The sequence below is a fragment of the Eurosta solidaginis genome, chromosome 4 (genome assembly GCF_040869045.1).
Source record: "Eurosta solidaginis isolate ZX-2024a chromosome 4, ASM4086904v1, whole genome shotgun sequence".
Lineage (NCBI taxonomy): Eukaryota > Metazoa > Arthropoda > Insecta > Diptera > Tephritidae > Eurosta > Eurosta solidaginis.
In genome coordinates, this window is record NC_090322.1 from 248,647,131 (window position 1) to 248,665,815 (window position 18,685).

At 33.1% G+C, this 18,685-nt stretch overlaps 1 protein-coding gene across 5 annotated transcripts in view; it reads right to left on the reverse strand.

The window, feature by feature from the left end:
* Window positions 1-1,356: 1,356 nt before the first annotated feature.
* Window positions 1,357-18,685, reverse strand: part of pod1 (coronin pod1) — a 95,130-nt gene continuing 77,801 nt past the window's right edge. The window contains exons 3-15 of one of the 5 annotated variants that reach the window (XR_010953196.1): window positions 17,287-17,843; window positions 17,060-17,212; window positions 16,196-16,810; window positions 12,216-12,453; window positions 12,014-12,081; window positions 11,743-11,775; window positions 9,911-10,086; window positions 8,925-9,854; window positions 8,523-8,868; window positions 8,324-8,459; window positions 8,157-8,263; window positions 6,654-6,882; window positions 1,357-6,510 (exon numbers count right to left, since the gene is read on the reverse strand). Coding sequence is in view for 4 of the 5 variants with exons in the window: in XM_067785549.1 (XP_067641650.1) it covers window positions 6,787-6,882; window positions 8,157-8,263; window positions 8,324-8,459; window positions 8,523-8,868; window positions 8,925-9,854; window positions 9,911-10,086; window positions 11,743-11,775; window positions 12,014-12,081; window positions 12,216-12,453; window positions 16,196-16,810; window positions 17,060-17,212; window positions 17,287-17,843 (3,455 nt within the window). In the remaining variant the exon portion in view is untranslated. Of the gene's footprint in view, window positions 6,883-8,156; window positions 8,264-8,323; window positions 8,460-8,522; window positions 8,869-8,924; window positions 9,855-9,910; window positions 10,087-11,742; window positions 11,776-12,013; window positions 12,082-12,215; window positions 12,454-16,195; window positions 16,811-17,059; window positions 17,213-17,286; window positions 17,844-18,685 lie in introns of all 5 variants that reach the window. The other 4 variants (XM_067785549.1, XM_067785550.1, XM_067785552.1 and 1 more) reach the window with 4 other exon arrangements.

The window sequence follows — 18,685 nt, forward strand, 5'->3', positions numbered from 1 at the left end:
AAAAGGTTAATACACTGTAAAAAAAATTGTTGTAGTGTGCACGAACACTTTCAAATATATCATGCCATACTAAAATCTTGCCGTTTTAGTTAAACTTTGTTGCAGTGTTGTTAGTTAATTTTTTTATATAATTTCAATTCAACTGCATATAACATTTTTATAGCTTAAAATTTTTATTGACATCGCTCCTTTTTTAGCTTGAAATGTTTGTATATTTATGTATTTACGTAAGCATTTAGTAAATGTTTAATGTTCTTTATTTGGTTTTCTTATTTCTAAAAAAGTCTGTAAAGATCAGCACCGAACTATGGAAACTGAGTTGTTATTGTTGTGTATATTATTAGCTTTTTGTGATAGTGTTATATTGCATTATGTGGTGTTAATGTAAAAATTTCTGTGAGTGTAAATACTTTTTTTTTGTTTTTATGAAAACTTGCTTGTATCAAAATTTTTGTGGTGTAAACATTATGGCATTTTTTACTTGTAGTCTTTTCATTATTGCAGTATTTTGTAATTATCAATATAATTATTTTATTTTATTTTCATAGCAACAACATATAATGAAATTTTGATATATTATTTTTAGTTTTGTTGCATAATTAGAATTATGTAAAAATTTGAGTTGATTGTTAAGTGAGAACAAAAAATTTACGATTTTAACGACTCTCGCAAACCAGGGGTGGCTTTCCGTAATTCGATAGTCGACACTCGTTGATTCGATACTTCAAGTCGATATCGAACGCTCGATGATGACATTTTAGTTCCCGTATCTTGGTATGATCTCTTTCGTTTGCAGATTTCAAAGGGTGTTTAGAAAGCTTTTTGGAGCTACCAAAATATTTTCTTTCACAAATAGCGTTTGTTTCTTAATCTTTGAAGAAAAAAATCATGTCCTAAATAATCACCAAAGTATAAAATTATAACTTTCAAAAAGGCAATTCGACACCTAATTTGGCATCGAACAGTTTGTATCGAATGTTCGATACGGCGCGTCGACAATTTGTGTTACGGAAAGCGAAAACGATTATTTTATACTCGTTCTTGATCGATATCGAATTACGGAAAGCCACCCTAGAGTCATCTCTAGGGGTTAAAAAGGATTATCATCAATTTTTGTCTGAAGTGTAGAAATTACAACTTGATTTCATACTGCGGAAGCTAATATTTATGCTTTGGAGGCTAATTTGGAGAAATAACATTTTTACTTATAACTCACTCTCCAATACCCCAAAAAAATGTATTTTGTAATACATTGTTATACATATATTTGTATAAAGTGAGCAAGGGGAATGTTTTTAAATTTCTAAATTTCATCATTCGAAGACTAGAGAGCAAAGTATACGCTTTATCAGCGGCTTATTTGTTTCACCTATTATTTTGTTTGTTTATTTATCCTTTATATAAGTTTAAAATTTACATATAATAATAAATCTTAATAATCATAAATATATTAAAGAGAGAAAAAATGTCACATCAGCTTTATCATAATAATATTAATTATAATATTCATCATCAAAATCATAATTAAGGTACTCACTATAGTGTTAACTATTATAATAAAATATTATACTTTGCTCTTTATACTTTAGTTTTTAAATATTTGTTTAATTGAGTTGTATTTTGGAAATGAAAATTTTTAAATACATACTTCAAAAAAAGAAAATTCTAATTAGTTTATAAACGAATTTCGGGAAATTCTGCTGCTTATTTCCAGCCTTCTGCTAACGTTCGAATCGCTAAGCTGTTGAATAAATCACTCCAATATTCTGTATTGCAAAATGGTCTTTATTAGACAAGGTTGGGAGTAGTACAACTATACTTCACAATTAAACTTCACTTCGCAACTGATAGCGTGTTTAAATCAAACTGATTGCTGACTACTCAGCTTGTGCTGTTTTTATACTCTCTGCCCAAATGTCTGGACGTTTCTTCTCCTAGAATTTTTTACTTGGTTACCAGCTATACACTACCAGCTTTAAACTACAGATACACGTTTATAGCCTCTCGCATAGCCATATGCGCTTGTATATGTGAGTACTACCTCGACCGATGACTACATCTGTATGTGAATTATCTTTTCGTTGCCTTGTATGTATGTGGGTAAATGATGATTAATGCGTTTATGTAGCTTGCTTTAATGTTTACTTAGTAACAGCTTAGAGATGGTAATATTCGTCACAACATTAATAAATTTTTTTTAAATAAAAATATTATATTATTTAGTCAACTACCAAATATATTAATAACAACAACAACATTAAAAATTGTTGTAGTAGCTCTTGTTGTTGTGGCGTGGTTGTTGCTTTTAAGTGTTTTATGTTGTAAATGCTGGTTTTTGAAACATAAATATGTAAAGAAATTTCGATTTTTTTTTTTTTTGTAAATTACACTAATTAAACTCAAACACTTTTAGCGTTCTTTGTTAATTAACAAATCGTAGACAAATTTTTTTTTTTAGTTTTTATGTTTCGTATATACAATTTACAGCGACTGTTATATGAAATTTGCACAGAATGTTGAACTTTTTCTTGAATTCGTAAACATTTAAAGGTTCTAAGCATTCTTATTACTTGCACTGCTTTCCGTCCACAAATGTATAAGGAACACAAGCACAGTTATATTACATGCCCAAGAATTTCAATAGCGCCATTTATTAAAAATTTTCGACAGTTTTTCTTTGATTTATTTAACTAGGTTTAAAAGTTCATAATTGTAGGATCGTTGGTAGGATCGCCAAAATGTCTTTGGTAGTTGACCAAACAATAAAATATTTTTGTTTTTTAATTTATTAATATTGATTTGATGTTTTTAATATTTGTAAACTAATTAGAATTTTCTTTTTTTGAAGTATATAAAAATTTTCATTTTCAAAATACAACTCAATTAAAAAAATATTTTAAAATTAAAGTATAAAGAACAAAGTAAAATATTTTATTATAATAGTTAACACTACACTGACAGTAGTTGTAAAATAAAAAAAAATCTAGCATTGTATGTTAGATTTTTTTAAATTTCATAGCTTTTGAGCAACCTTTATATACACCTGAGAGCAAAATAATAGCAGCAAAAGTAATTTGCAAGATTTTTATTTTATTTTCGTTAGTTTAAAAAAAAAAGATTATAATAAATTGTATAACAAGAATTATGTAAACCAACTTCCAAAACGTTTTCGGAGATAAACGAAACAAATTTAAAAGCATTTATTGAATTGTCCCAAACTTAATTTAAAATTTAATCAAATCTATCGGGTCGAATTTCAAAAACGTTTTTGAAGAAACTAAAAAATTCTACCAGCTTTTACAAATTTGCATGAAAATTTTCCTATATTTAAATAGGTTAGGTTGAACTGGCCGGTCCGTGAGGAACTTGCATAGAGTGAATGAGTCCTTAGTGTTTTTATTTAAACAGTTTTAAGACATTTTATGTATACAGATTTCTAAAACCTTTTCGAAAATTCGATGTGTTTAAACACATTTATTAAAATGTCCAAATCTTTATTTAGAATTTTATGAATTTTTTTTCGTTTCGATTTCGAAAACGTTTTCGAAGAAACAAGACAATTCGAAGTATTTACAAATATTTACTCAAATTTACTAGGCCTTATTTAAAGATTTAGGAAACTTTTTCAGTATTCAGATTTCTAGTCCAACCAATTTTCGTCTAACAAAGTAAAATTTTGAAGACTGTCAAAATTCTCAATAATTTTCGACAAATATTTTTCGACGTGTTTCAGATTTTATTCCATAACCTCGAGCTCGAGAATTTACCAACATTTTTAACAAAAAAAAACCACCAAAAAAAAATTAAATTTATATATGGGCAATTTACAGTAGTGTCGCATGCATGTAAAATTTGAATTTTTCCATGGTTTCCTATATAAAATTTGATAAAATCATAGCACACACGGCGGATAGGAGACCTCATGATAAGAACACTTACCACGTCAAGGCAAGTTGTGACATTATTAACGTTTTTCCGCAATGAAAAATATTTAAAATTTCTCAACTACACACATACTTTTTTTTCTCAAACAATAATAAGTTTGAACATTTAACTTCGTTTTTTTTTCGTTTGCTCTGAGATTGTTATTTTATTTTATTATGTGCAGAAACTTCAAGCAATATATCATGGCCGACCAGAAGGGAGAACGGTTATATATTGCCTAAAACTACGAATGGAAAAAAATTTTAAACACTTGGTAAAAAAAACTCTAAAATCAAGGTGAATTTTGAAACTTAAAACTAGTTTTTTTCAAACTTTTTCAAATTGATTCTCAAAATTCATTCGAAAAAAAACAGTCAGAAATCATTGGGAATTTCGAGACTTCAAAAACTAGTATATTCAAAATTTTTGATTAATTCACGTATTTTTTACTTTGTTGGACTAAAAACAGCATTCGCGAAGAGTTTCCTAAAAATCTAAGTAAAAATTTTCAAATTTATATGAAGGTTTTTAAATACAATCAAACTTTCCAATTTTTTTTTGAAAATGTTTTCGGCATTTGCTTAGTTCTTTTTATTAAATTCATAAAATTTTGGTTTTATTGAAAAAAAAAATCTAATTCAGTTTGACCGGTAATTTTCCACTCACAGGTGTATGTATGATTGTTGAATAAAGTTTACATCATAAATTTATTTGTATGCCTTTATCAAATGATTGCAAACATGTTTGTAAGCAAGTATTTGGGAAAGAATACATGCTTGTTTTACTAAAAGTACTACACATACACGTATATACATATGTATTATTATATATACATACATATGCATTATTATATATACATACATATTAAAAAATATAAATTTAATTATAATATTGTTAGTTAAATATTTGTATATAATCAAAAATAATTTTTATATGGCAATTGTGTAGTAGCTAACACATTTCTAAATTCCAAAAAATCGATATACAAGAAAATTCCCAAAATACATTTTTAACATTAGTCAAAGTTCACAAAAATAGATGTAGTACAAACAATTATAAACGCAAGTTTTAAGTTAGTTAATTTGTTGCTTTTATAAACCATTATAAAATTAGCATGTGGAATGCGAAAACGCATACTCACAAAAATTTACTAGTTCGTGTTAGAATTTTGTTTTAATTTTTTGGCAAATTTCGAGTATAATAAATAAATATTTAAAAAAAAAAAACAGGATTATTCCATCTACAAACCGCTCAATGGTGGGAATCGATATTTTTGAAATGTATGAATTTGGCTAAGAAAAGATGCTTTATACCCAAATATCTTCACTTTTTGGGTCAAGTTCGAATGCAATCTCCTGTCACTGTTGATTCATAATAATACTTTTCAAAAACGCTCAACTTTGTACCTTCAAAAAAATTTGTGCACCATAAAAAAATGGCGCCCAACGTGGGGTCTACTGTGGTGGCTTTGATGACCTCTTGCTATCAATTCTTAGTAGACTAACGACTTCTCGAAACGCCCAGCTTCTGTATCTTCTTCTTTCTTGTATACACGAAATAAAAATAACGCGCTTCGTGAGGTATATGTGTAGATAAGACTACTAAGAAAGTAAGGAATATATCATATAATTTAAAAACGTTAATTTAAGAATTGGACTGTAAAATTGGGTGAAAAATTGTATTGTGTGACAAAATTGTTTTAAGCCCAAACACATAGTTATCTCCCTCTTACGACAATTTTCAAAAGCGGTGACGTAAAAGAATATAGTCTGTTAGTAGTCCAAAGGATAAACAGTGTAGTATACACGATTAAGCGATTTAGCTGTAACCTATTTTATCTGGTACCACGGGGATCAGATAATCATACAGAGCTTGGGACAGGTCCTTCGTGGTGGTAACCAAATGCGAAGTAACCTGGTGTCGTGCCCTTTAGAATGCAAAAGGTTTTAGATAGCCCTCCAATCCCACCAAGATGTGTTCACTAACATCATCAATTGAGACAAAGATAAGCGAGTATTGGACGCTGGCCAAACGTTGCCTTGATTCGTGTGCATTGATAAATCGTGAGGTAAGGCCGACAAGGGCAGGTACTTTCGTAAACTTAAGCACTTTCATTTACTGGAAAAACGATTCTTGGTGCTTCATAAAGAGTTTCGTACAACCTGATGAACAATTTTTTATCCAAATCATCATCCAACCCGAAAATAAACGATTCCAATATTTGCCCGATTTTTCAAGACGGAAACACCAAATAATAGTTACATTAGTTATAAATGTATATATGTATATGCTTGCTTGTTTGTTTGTATGTTTATAAATAAAGAAAGTTTAAAAGTCACAAAGAAAGATTATAATATTCGCAAACTAACTAAAATGCATTTTTATGCAGTCTTTATGTTGTATATGTACCTTTTTTTGTTTGATTTTTTCTCAAAATATTTCAAAAAAAATTTCCCTGGAAATGTTTCTTCATTTAGTATTTAGTTTATTGCTATTACTGGTTATTCCTTTTGTATAATTGTTCCTTATATATATATGTATGTATGTTTGCATTAATGCTTTGAATGTTTGATGTGTGACTGTGTACTGTTATAAAAAAAAAGATGTTGTAATTTTTAATTGTAGCAAAAAATGTTTTCTCTCTTATTTTTTTAAATATCTACGTGTGTATGTATGATTGTATATAAAAATTATGAAATGTCGACCTTTGCTAACACCCATTCACTTACAAGTTACATAGTGCTAATAAGCCAGCGCTAAATAGCCAACTGGCGGCGGTCGCATTCACCTCATACGAACAAGACAATTTTTCGCAACACGTGCTTTTTTGTTTTATTTTCATTTTTCTATAAACGATTGCATTTAATCTTCTTGCCATTCGTTTTCGTCCACACCTTCCATATCGTCTTGCTCTAATTTGGTATTATATTCGAGGCGGTCGCTTACTGACTTTTGAATCTGAAATGAAGAGGTGAAACATTGGAGATGCACTTCCGTAAGTATGTTTTTTGGAAACAGAACCCCCCACCTACACAAACGGTATGAAAAAGACGCCGTTAGCAGTCATGAAACTCTAATTTTTCAAAGCATTTCCCTTAGATGTGAAGTCTTTTCGGAGCCCTGAATCAGCAAGAAAATCATCCTAAGCAACTGCCTTGAAAGATGGTATAAAAACTAGTTTGAATGATGATGACTGATTTTGAGCGAAGTTTTTTTCTAATCCTTTTTTCCTTTTATTGATGTATTTTCAGGCCCCGCCGTGATGTTATGGTAGTGTGCTCCGCCTACAACACTGAAGGTGGCGGGCAAAGCAACATCATAATCGCAAATATTTAGAAGTTTTTTCAACAAGAAAAAAATGCTTTTCTATGCGGGGTCGCCTAGGCATTGGGTTTTCAAACACCCCTAGTATATTTCTGCAATGAAAAGCTAATCAGTGAAAATGTATCTGCTTGCAAAACATGTAGTTCCCTTCCCGCCAAATTGTAGGAAAAACTCAAAAGGAGCTCAACGCAATTCAGAAAAGCTCGGCCTAAATTTCCTCGAAGGTAAACCGAACCAAGTACTTATTTTTTCCCGTGTATTTTCGGAGCTTTTGACCCCCATTTTGTTTTTTTTGTAGACATATTGCAAATTGATTCTTTTCCAAAGCTTAATTTGAGTCCAATTAATTTATATCTGCGAATGGTCAAAAAACTATTACTTTGGAATATGAGTCTACATATATATACTTAGACTTATGGAATTTCTTCCGAATAGAGACAACCGGCGTTGTGACGTTTTCAGTACCATTTTTCCTAACGAGAACGATTACATATCTAGGACACTGCAAAATAAACAAACTCGGATTGAATGCCATTAAAGGTAAATTGAAAGCAATGCGAATAATAGCCCAATAAGCTTTAAAGGCCGTACAAGATACACAAGAAGCTTTTGAAAGTTGAACATATAATGCGGCAGGGTTGTATTAAGCATTGCTGCATATTGAGTTTAAGTTATGTAATAAAATCCCTTAGGAGGCGCTTTTTTTGCAGTATTATTATAGAAAAGGTACCCAGTGGAAATAGATTTTATGAATCTCCTTTTCCCGCACACAATATACGAGCCGACCTATCATCTCATGCATACAAGTTGAGCAGTCAAATGATAACACATTATACTATTCCACTTCTGACTTTCCCCATTACAATAGAAGACAATTTTTACCAAAGTTTACTCTCATTTTTACTTACCTCTTTTTGCTTGTTCTTCTCAAATTCTGCTCGTGTCATCGCGTTGCTGCTACCATTGCCCGCATGCTCTGTCTTCTTGGCGGGTGCAACTTGTTGGATTGAGGATACTTTAATAAAAATAAAAATCTTAATGCATACATTTCAAGAAAAATTTAAAATATACTTACAAGCATCCATACCGTCCGGCTGCAGACTTATTTTGGTTGGTTTTCTATCATTACATGCAAACCATTCATCTGCCGATAATGTGGGCTTCCACGTGATGCGCGTTGGTGGAAAGAGATCGTCTTGAAATAGTTCGCTCTAAATTGATATATATTTCTTTATTTTAAAATATAAGTTAAATATTGTTTGAATTAAACACACCTTAATACGTGGCACAGTGAAGCTTAATGGCTCAATAGTTGTGTTGGTCAACCTATACGCTTTGGAAAACTCAACACTTGCTACATCACAATGATTTTTTGTGAGAAAACTCAAACCCTGATGCAGTGATGTGCAACGGTGATGTGATAACGGGCAAATATATGGTTCCTCATCTGTTATTTCATAACAATAAATGGTGGAATCACCTTTTCCCGTCACAAACAAAGTCGAACTATCTTCATCATAATAAGGTATCAATATTGATGGTGAAACATCCAGACTTGCTGTATTTAGTGCCGCATTTAGTTTTTGTGCATTGTATACGCTTATTTGACGTTCAGAGACCCTGAAATAAAAATAAACGTGATATCTCTATTCACGCACATATTAGCAATCACTTACTTGTCAAAACCAGTGCATACTATATATTGGCCCTCCAATGCCCAAGTGATGCGAGCACCACGTGTCCCTATTGGTCCGTTTCCTTCACGAATTGGTGTCTCTGACTTGCGTGGATTGTAAACACGCAATTTACCATCCTTGCACACTGTTGCCGCAAACCTTCCACAAGGACTCCAAGCCAAATCGAATATTTGGTCTGTATGACCTGTGAGTAATACTTTTTCTTCTAAAGTACGTAAATCCCACAATTTCACAGTCATATCGTAACTGGCTGTCAAAAGAACATCTTCAGCCAAGGGATGAAATCGTATAAAATAAATCTTATCCAAATGTGCGATAAGTTCACGTTCTGGCGTATTTGTTGGCTCGTTTAGTCCATCTTCTGGTATGCGCCATAACTTAACAATACCATCATCACAAGCCACGGCTAAGCGTGCAGAATCAAAAGGATCCCATTGGAAATCCATAATATTACTACCATTCACCAATGATGGTATAACACCATCCGGTAAACGACCTGGACGGCTCAACTCGAAAATGGCAATTTTGCCTCCAGGACCCGAAAGTGGCACTGCAACACGTTCATGATTGGCATGGAAACCATTACATTCACCAGGTATTTGGCGACTTAGATTACGCAAATTTTCAATATGTGTAGATTTGTGTCCGGTAGTGCCTTTCAAATGACGGAATTTCGAAACTTTGCCAAAAACAGTTGAGGTGCGTTTATGTGTGGTGGTGATTGCGGCCTCAGTCGCTGACTTCTTAATAGCAGCGACGCTACTACCATCCACTGTAGTAATGTTACGACGTCGTTCTTCTAATAGCTTACCTTCAGGTGCTGAAATACGTTTGACATCCACAGTGGGAGTGGCTAGAGAGGCTTGTTGTTGTGGTTTCAATGGTTCGATTTTAGAAAGCTCACGGCGCCTAAAAATTCAAATTACATTTAAAAAAAAATCGTTTCAAGTAGTTCAAAGTCTTACAATGGCACTGGCGACTGTGACTTTTCTTCTACTTGACTCTTTGAACGGGATTCATATAACCGGCGTCTCTCAGCAATACTACTTCTTGCAGCAGAGAAACGGCGCAGCTCTGCATCTGGTTTATCATCGCCTTCGGTAGAGTTTTCTGAGGATTCTGAGTGCGTTTGTTCGAATATCTAAATTAAATGTAAACGCAGGAAAATCAATTAGGCATCATAAATCTGTTTATAGCCTTGTGCAATACACGAATGTTATATTAGGGTGGTTACAAGGTTTATGGTGAATTTTAATTTTTGTTCTATCTTTCGGGGCATCCTGCTAAAATATGCTAATAGATCAGAAAATTATTATTGCAAAGTTTCAGGCCAATCCGATAATGTTAAAAGGTGCCTCATTGACGTCAAAGTTAGGAAAAACAGCGATTTTTCAGAAAAAATTTTAGTGTTTCGTCGGTAAAAGTGAAACCATATATGCCAGGAACTTGACTCGTATACCATTGAATATTGTAATGTCCATAGACGTTTACATGGAAATTAAAAATTTGGGATATCCACTATGACCTGATCTGATAAATGCTCAATACTGCTAAAAATAACCGTTTCATAAAAATATTATTAAGATCAAAATCAATACAAATAAAATTATCTATCGAATTGTGTACGAGTCAGCATAAATGATTTCACTTTTACTGACGAAACACAAAAATTTTTTTCTGAAAAATCGCTGTTTTTCCTAACTTTGACCTCAATGAGGCACGTGTTAACATTATCGGATTGGCCTGAAACTTTGTATGTATCATTTTCTAATCTATTGGCATATTTTATGTGGGTGCCCCAGCGGAAAATCCAAAATTGATTTCTTGTGCCCACCCTAATGATATATACTGTAAAATCGGTTTAGTTTAATAAAAAAAAATAAAAAATTAATGTATTGCACAACACTGTTTTTTACATATATGTGTACCCAAATTCATACACATAGCCCACCCAGAATAGACATGTTTCAACCATTTGTATAATTACTTTTAATTTAAATATTTTTCTTTTTAGAAATCTTGCACATCCAATATTAAGATGGTTTTTAACATAAAACACTATACTGAGTCTTTTTCGACTCAGCATTTCCGTGATTAAAAGAAGACTCGAAACTGACTCCCTCCTATGCTTGCGATATATGCAATAACAAAATGTACAGTGATTACAAATTCATTACAAAACGACTCGAACAAAATATTAGCACCATCCCTTTCGCGATTAAAAGAAGACCTGAAAATGACTCTCTTGCACTTGTGATTTAATTTATCTTTTCGCAACTAATTAGCGACTTAAACGCGACAAAACACAAGCTAAGTCGCTTTTCGATCAATGTAGTATAAGTCAGTTTTTCCGAGGGTGCTTCGCTAACTTCACGTGACCTTAAAGAAGCACCCACAAAAAAACACTAAAAAAAAGAGCGACAAAATTTATATTTACGCAACTAATTAGCGCCTTATACCCGACAAAAAAGCAGCTAAGTCGCATTTCGATCAATGTAGTATAAGTCAGTTTTTATGAAAGTGCTTCTTAACTTCACGTGAACTTAGTGAAGCATCCTAAAAAAGCACTTAGAAAAACGCGAAAATGTGTTTCTCTTCGCACTAATTAGCGCCAAAATACCGGACCTCTTGATTTTTTGATACGCCGAAGGTGCTGCGCTAGCTTCACGTTCATAGTAAAAGGCTCGTCAAGTAGAAACGACATTATATAAATGGGTAAACACGCTAATTATGAGTGGGTTATACATAATTTGAAAAAAGGTATATGTTAAATTCAAAAAAGTTTTGAAAAAATAACCTTGTCAGGCGATTCATCAGCATCAGCCGAGGACTGTTGTGTGGTTTGTGAGTGAGTGTTTGTTGCCGAAATATGGTTAGCAATTGAAGCGAAAATTTAATTAGGTAAGAGCATAGAGAATGTGTTATTAAGTTAGTTAAGTGGTTAGTTTTACATAGATAAATTGCGCAGATTAATTTAATAATTTTGAAAAAATATACATATACATATATTAGAGCTGTATATTAAGTAACTTCTTGAAGAATGTGTTTACTACATTTTTTAATCTTACCTTGCGACGTTCAGATGTCGACAAAGTTTTCTGTATGTTACTCTCGTTGGCATTACCAGCATTTGGTTCTGCAAATAATAATATTATTTACTTTAAACATAATTATTAGCGACGTGCAATTAAACGAATATGCCGATTAAATAAAATATGATTATTTAAATATTTCCGCTGTGGCTGAAATAATAACAAATCAACCACTTACTTTTAATTTCAATTTCCACTATTAAATCTGGTTTATTTTGTGTTGTGGCAGCTGTGGAAGCGACTGGCGCAGCTGGCGCGGGCTGTACAAAACCATCACCACCATTATCAACTGTCGCTCCCATCGTAGAGATGTGATGAATATTTTCTTGTGAGCCGGGCGCCACTGGCACAGCAAACACTTTATCGAATGAAACATCGCCGGAATTGCTTGAGAATGGCTTTGGTCCCAGTCGCGGCTAAGAACGGTGAATATAAAAAATAAGTACAAATTTGTATTATATGCATTGTATACATGTACATATTTAGTATGTTTTACGCGTAGAATGAGTTGTAATGCTCAAATGAGGAAGGAAGAGAAAGTAGAATAAGACAAGTTCAAGACGAAGTAAAGCAAATAAGACGTAAAAACGTAAATGTTTAAGAAAAGATCAAAACAATGAATCTGACAAAAACCAACGCTGGTGCGAATGACGAAAAGCACAACAACGACAAAAACAAAGGATTTGTGACAAAAACAATACAATAGCACAACGAAAAGTGTAAAAAAAAACCAAACAAGAAAAATACAGAAAGTAATAAAATCGAATGAAGAGCTTTAGCCTACAATTTCCTCGATACAGATTGAAGTGCACATTTAAATGAGCTGAACAGTTTTAAGAAAGTTAAGTTCCAAAAATGGAATATGGGAGAGAGAGCGTTTTAAAATTCGGCAATAAAACGTTTTTCAAAAATATTTTTAGATACGGCTAAGAACAGATGGTATTCCACTCTTCCGTCGATTTAACTCTTAACTACATCAATTTTATTCTTTTTTTTACATTTTTACAAACGTTTTATAAAATGCTTTAATAAATGATGTAACGAAAACTATACCAGCTAATTTAAAAAACATTTTAAAAAATTTGAATATTTCGTGTTTAAAAATCTTCACGAACATTTCGAAACCTCTTCTTTAATTTCGCTTATTGTAGAAAAAACTCTAAAAAACTGTATTAGGCAAAAAAAATGCAAATTTATTTCTAAAACGTTTTCAAAAAAGTTAGAAAATTCGGGAATTGGAAAATTTGTGAAATTTGTTCTTATAATTGTGTTCGATAGTTCGATAGTGCGAGTTTAAACTCCAGTTAAAGATGACTAGATTTTAACCTTGTTCGATAACATTCACCCTTATCGCGAAGTTCACGCGGAAAAGTATTCGCCTTCACTTCTTTTGTTCGGATGAACTTTTTACGCCTATCGGCAATTTCGGGCGAACAAAAGTTCACTTCGAAACAGCTGATGCTCTATTGCGAATTGGCAGTGAACAAATAATTTACTTACAATTGTGTAAATTTTGTAACCAAGCATATATTTCCTTAAAATACAACAAAAATAAAAATAAAAAATGAATAAAATAATGTTTAGTATTGCACTTAGGTTGGTATTGATTGAGCGTGAGGAGAATATAGATATGTAAATGTGAAAGCGGTTCGGAGGCAATTAAGGGAAAGTTCTAACCCTTTGGAGCTAAATGATTCACTGTAAGCTAAAAATTACTATTGTCAGCACTTTTGAATAACAAGTTAATTTTTTTCAATTAGTTTTCGCCAATATTACAGGCTAAACAAGTCGGCATTCTAATATTTGCTAGTTATTCTTACCACTCCTTGCCACCATTGAAGCAAAAATTTGGAGTTCCACTAATTGTAAAATTGTGTACATGACTTCGTTTTTTCGCATAGGGAAAAGGCGTCGGAAAGGACCATGAAGTGGGTCTTAGCCAATCTTGTTTCAGTGAGGTGCTCAACATTTTGGAACCGTTGCTTTGTCCACAATGGATAACTTGGCCAACTGATACGTTGTCATAAAAAATAGAATTTACAGCAATACAGGAATTTCACTTCTTCCACTCAGCTTCCGATTGTGCATTATTTATTGATTTATTTCTAATAATAAAAGAACATATCTGTGGCAATTTGAAAAAACAACCTAGTTCGAGTTAGGATAATGGCGATACATAGACCTTTATCTGAAAAGCTAGCCACAATTCACCATTGTAATTTCCTATATTTTGTAGCAGCCATTTGGCGCTAGGGCTATGAGTAAGTAACACAGCGAGATCTGTAACGGATTTCTGTTATGAAGCCAGAATATCACTTTTATCCTAACTCGAATTAGGTTGTTTTTTCAAATTGTCACAGATATAATTATAAGAGTATCAAATTTCAAAACAAAAAATTACTTAAATTTTGTTTTGTTCGCCTGTAAAATATAAGTGAACAAATTTGGGTGTTCATTTCGCCCGAACAAAGAGTTGCCGATAAGGTGAAATCTTTTTCGAACACGAAACATTTTTTCGCCACCCTCTGCGATAGGGTGAACAAAAACTGTGAATATTTTCGGGTGAAAATAAAACTCGCGATAAGGGTGATTAAAATTTGCAGCTCAACTCAGCTTAAGCGGCCGATGTGACAGGGTTAAATTCTAGTCAACTTTAACTGAAGTTTAAAGTCGTACTTAAAAATCGAACATAAGTCGAAAAACTTTCATAAATTGTGTTACGAAAACTATGCAAAGCAATTTCGAAGAAGTTTGAAATTTCGAAAAGATTTTGAAAATATTCGTCCAAATTTCGAAATTATATTTTACTCCCTTTTATTTTTCAAAAACCAAACTAGGCTTCAATAAAATTGTTTTATAAATATGTACCGTTTCTCGACATTTGACTTCTTGCTATTAGAAAGTGAAGTCAAAACAAGTAAAGGTGTCTAAGTTCGAGTGTAACCGAACATTATATACTCAGCGTGAGCATCAATTGTACATTTAATATCAGATAAATTACTTTTCTACATAACACGTGGCACAGCCCGTTTAAAAAAAATGTCTCCCCATTTCCTCTTACAATAAAACTTGATAATTGAAATATCATTGATTTAAAACTATTTTTTGCTAAGTTATAGCTTATTATTCTAGTCTACGACCCTTTTAAAAATCTTTTATATAAAAGTGGGCATGGTCTCTAACCCATCTCGTCCTTTTTTTCTAGAAATATTTCCTGCTATAGGGAAAATTTGTGTACCCAATTTTATTACGATCCGTTAATTTTTCTTCGAGTTATGGCTCCCGAAACATAGAAAATTGCTTAGTCATAATAGGGGCGGTACCATGCCCATTTTTTAAAATTTGTAGTTTTTCCTATTTATTATTATAAATCCACTTGGGAAATGAAATACCATTGATATGAAGCTCTTTCTTGCAAAGATATAGCTTATTTTATTCGTCCACGACCCTTTTAAAAATCTTTTATATAAAATTGGGCGCGGTCCTTAACCGATTTCGTTAATTTATCTTCAAAGCATTCCTTATAGTAAAGGCAACCTCTCTGCCGAATTTGTTCCGATAGGTTTAACGATTTGTGATTTTTGATTAATAATATTTGTAAAATTGATTTTACCACAAGCGGGCGGTGCCACGCCCATTTTAAAAAATTTTATCAAATTTTTATCAAGAGTCTCAATATCAGTCCACATGTCAAATTTCAACATCCTGGGTGTATTATTTACTAAATATTCAGGTTTGGGCGTGGTTATCATCCGATTTCGTTTATTTTCAATAACAATCTACTTTGGGTCCTGATAAGCTCGTGTACTAAATTTGGTGAAGATATCTCAATATTTACTCAAGTTATCGTGTTAACGGACGGACGGACATGGCTGAATAAAATTTTTTTCGATTTTGATGATTTTGATATATGGAAGTCTATATCTATCACGATTCCTTTATACCTGTACAACCAACCAAAGCACACTGAGTATAAAAAAATGTTTACTGTAACAGGGCAAAAAAAACGTTGCGCTGGTTTTTGAAAAGATTTTCAACAACAATCTAAATTTTGTCGCGTTTGTTTCTTATTCCCAGCAGCACTTCAATCTGGCGAATCTAATATAGACACCTCTATATACTAAGCTAGACTTATACCCGATAAACCCTTGCGCACACCTTATAAGCCGAAGCTGCAGTGGTGCGCGGACGTGGACGTGGCATAACCTCGTCCCCACCAACGCTGCTTGCTGCTTGTGCCGAGCACACGGTATCACCCAATGAATTGTTGCGTGATGTACGTGGCATTGGGCGTGGAGGTGAGGTTATGCCGCCGCTACCAATACTACCACAACTCCCTTCACGGTCACGCTGTTGCTGTTGCGGTGATGATAAATCAGTTGCTGTTGCATTCGAAGCATCCTCACTACTACCAGTTGAATCATCAGCTGGCGACTCGCGACTAAAGCGGCGCATTAATTCTGTCTCTTTGGCATCTTTCTCCGAATCGGTTTTATATTTATTATCGAATTTGGGTATTAAGTCCGATTTAGTGCCACCAACGACTTGATTTGTTTTTTCGTGCAATTTACGTATGTCGCCACCAGCATTTTCTATATTTGTTTTCATTGAGAAATGATTATTGCCATTGCTATTACGTTGTTGGTGTTGTTGTTGCAACACATTTGTCGACACCGTAGCATTTGTACTTGGCGATTTAAGGGGTGACTTTTTCTTTGATACTTTTTTATTTTCAATGTTTTTAATTAAATCATTCAAATTACCACGATGTACCTATAAAGGTGTTGGTGTGTCCATCAAGGTTTTGTTTTTTTTGAATTGTGGTGGTTGAATATTTCATTACAGGTTAACATTGTTTAGAAAAAGAAACAGAGATTAGAAATGAGACAAGAAAATGAAATGAGTACGAATATGGGACACACATAGAATGTGTGAATATGTATGTATATGTTTCGAGGAAAATCGAGTTGACGAATGTAGTAAATATATTGCACTAAATTTTTTTAGTTTTCATTCACTTACAATGATTGGTGTATCGCCTAATTCACGCTTTGCAGGATCCAAGCTCATTTTTGGTACTGGCAAATTCACGCCATTAAACCATTCACTAGCGCTTAGCTCAGTTTTATAGCCAACAGTTTCGGGATAGAGATCGCTGTGAAAATCGCGATAAGTCTGCAAGAGAGAGAGAGAAAGAAAATTTTAAATTTAATATCATACTAGCCATTCATCAATTGCAAAACCGTTACCTTACGTGGCACCTGATACATAATCGGTATAACCATATTAGAGGTTAACTGTAGCACTCGATTCACTTCACCTTCCATAACTTTGAGCGCACGTTTTGGCACCAAACAAGCACCTTTTGTTTGCTCGCCTGTATGACGTAGACCTTCAGTCAAATAGGGATCCTTATCACTTACTTCTAAATAATTTATAGTAGTATCTCCTTTGCCAGCAAGGAATAACATATTTGTATCCGGATCGAAGAGTGGCATTAATATGCCCGTGGAGCAATCCAATTCCAAAGTTTTTTCTGGCACCGTAAAATTACGCAAATCACGTATGATTACTTGACGCAAACGCGCTGCATCGAAACCAGTTGTTAGAATGCGTGTCTGATTGCCTAGCCATACAACACGCGAATCTTTAATGCTTTGATGTGATTCGGCAACCATTTGTATGGGCGCATCGCCTGCGCGTGGATCTATTATGCGTACGTTTTTATCTTTACAACTAGTAGCTAAAGTTGTACCATCCTGTTTCCAGCTGACGGATTGTATGACCTCGGGATGTTCGTTATTTGCTATGTGAGGAGATACAAAATATTAATTAAATTCAACTAGAAAGTACAAACAATTTTAGGACGAATGGCGTAACTAATCCGGAAATAAAGGAATAACTACCGCCCTACCACCCCTAAGATCCACGAGGAACTTGGGATCGCCAGAGCCTCGGCTGTTAAAGAAAGAGGGTTCGGCACGGGTAGGTGAGGTTGACAATTGGGTTGGAGAAGCTATAAATTAATAATAAAAGAAGGGCACAATAGATCTGACTTCATAGTGCAATCCTCCAACTTCATTTTATTCTCCTCTACAGAATACAAAAATACTAAAAGGTTTCACTATGCATGTAGTCATTTCCTCTTTTTTCGAAGATAGCATTCAAAAAAAAAGTTTTAAGCTCCAAATTTTTCGAAGATCAAACTTTTGAAAAAATCTTTATTCGCTTTTCGATGAGTCTTCAAAACATAATTACAAAGTTTGAATATTTTCGAAGATCTCATTTTCGAAAAAACATATACAATTGAAATAGAAAAAGGGGATTCGCTTCACATTCCTACTTTCTTAGTTTTTGTTATATGATAATGTAATGTTGGTTTTATTGGTCTGTAAGTCATAATTTTTCAAACGCATAATAAATAAATTCAGTAATAATCTCAAAAAAAAAAAAAAAAAACTTGCGAAAGGTTCAGATTTGAGCCTCGAAATCTCACGCCTAAGTTTTGGGGGCTAACTTCGAAACAACGAGAAATTACTTTTTTACTTATGGCGCAATATTTTCAAAAAACTTCGTTTGGTTCAACATTTATAAAAATACTAGCATTTACCCGCGGACCCGTCCACAAGGAGAAAATGAAATATAGGG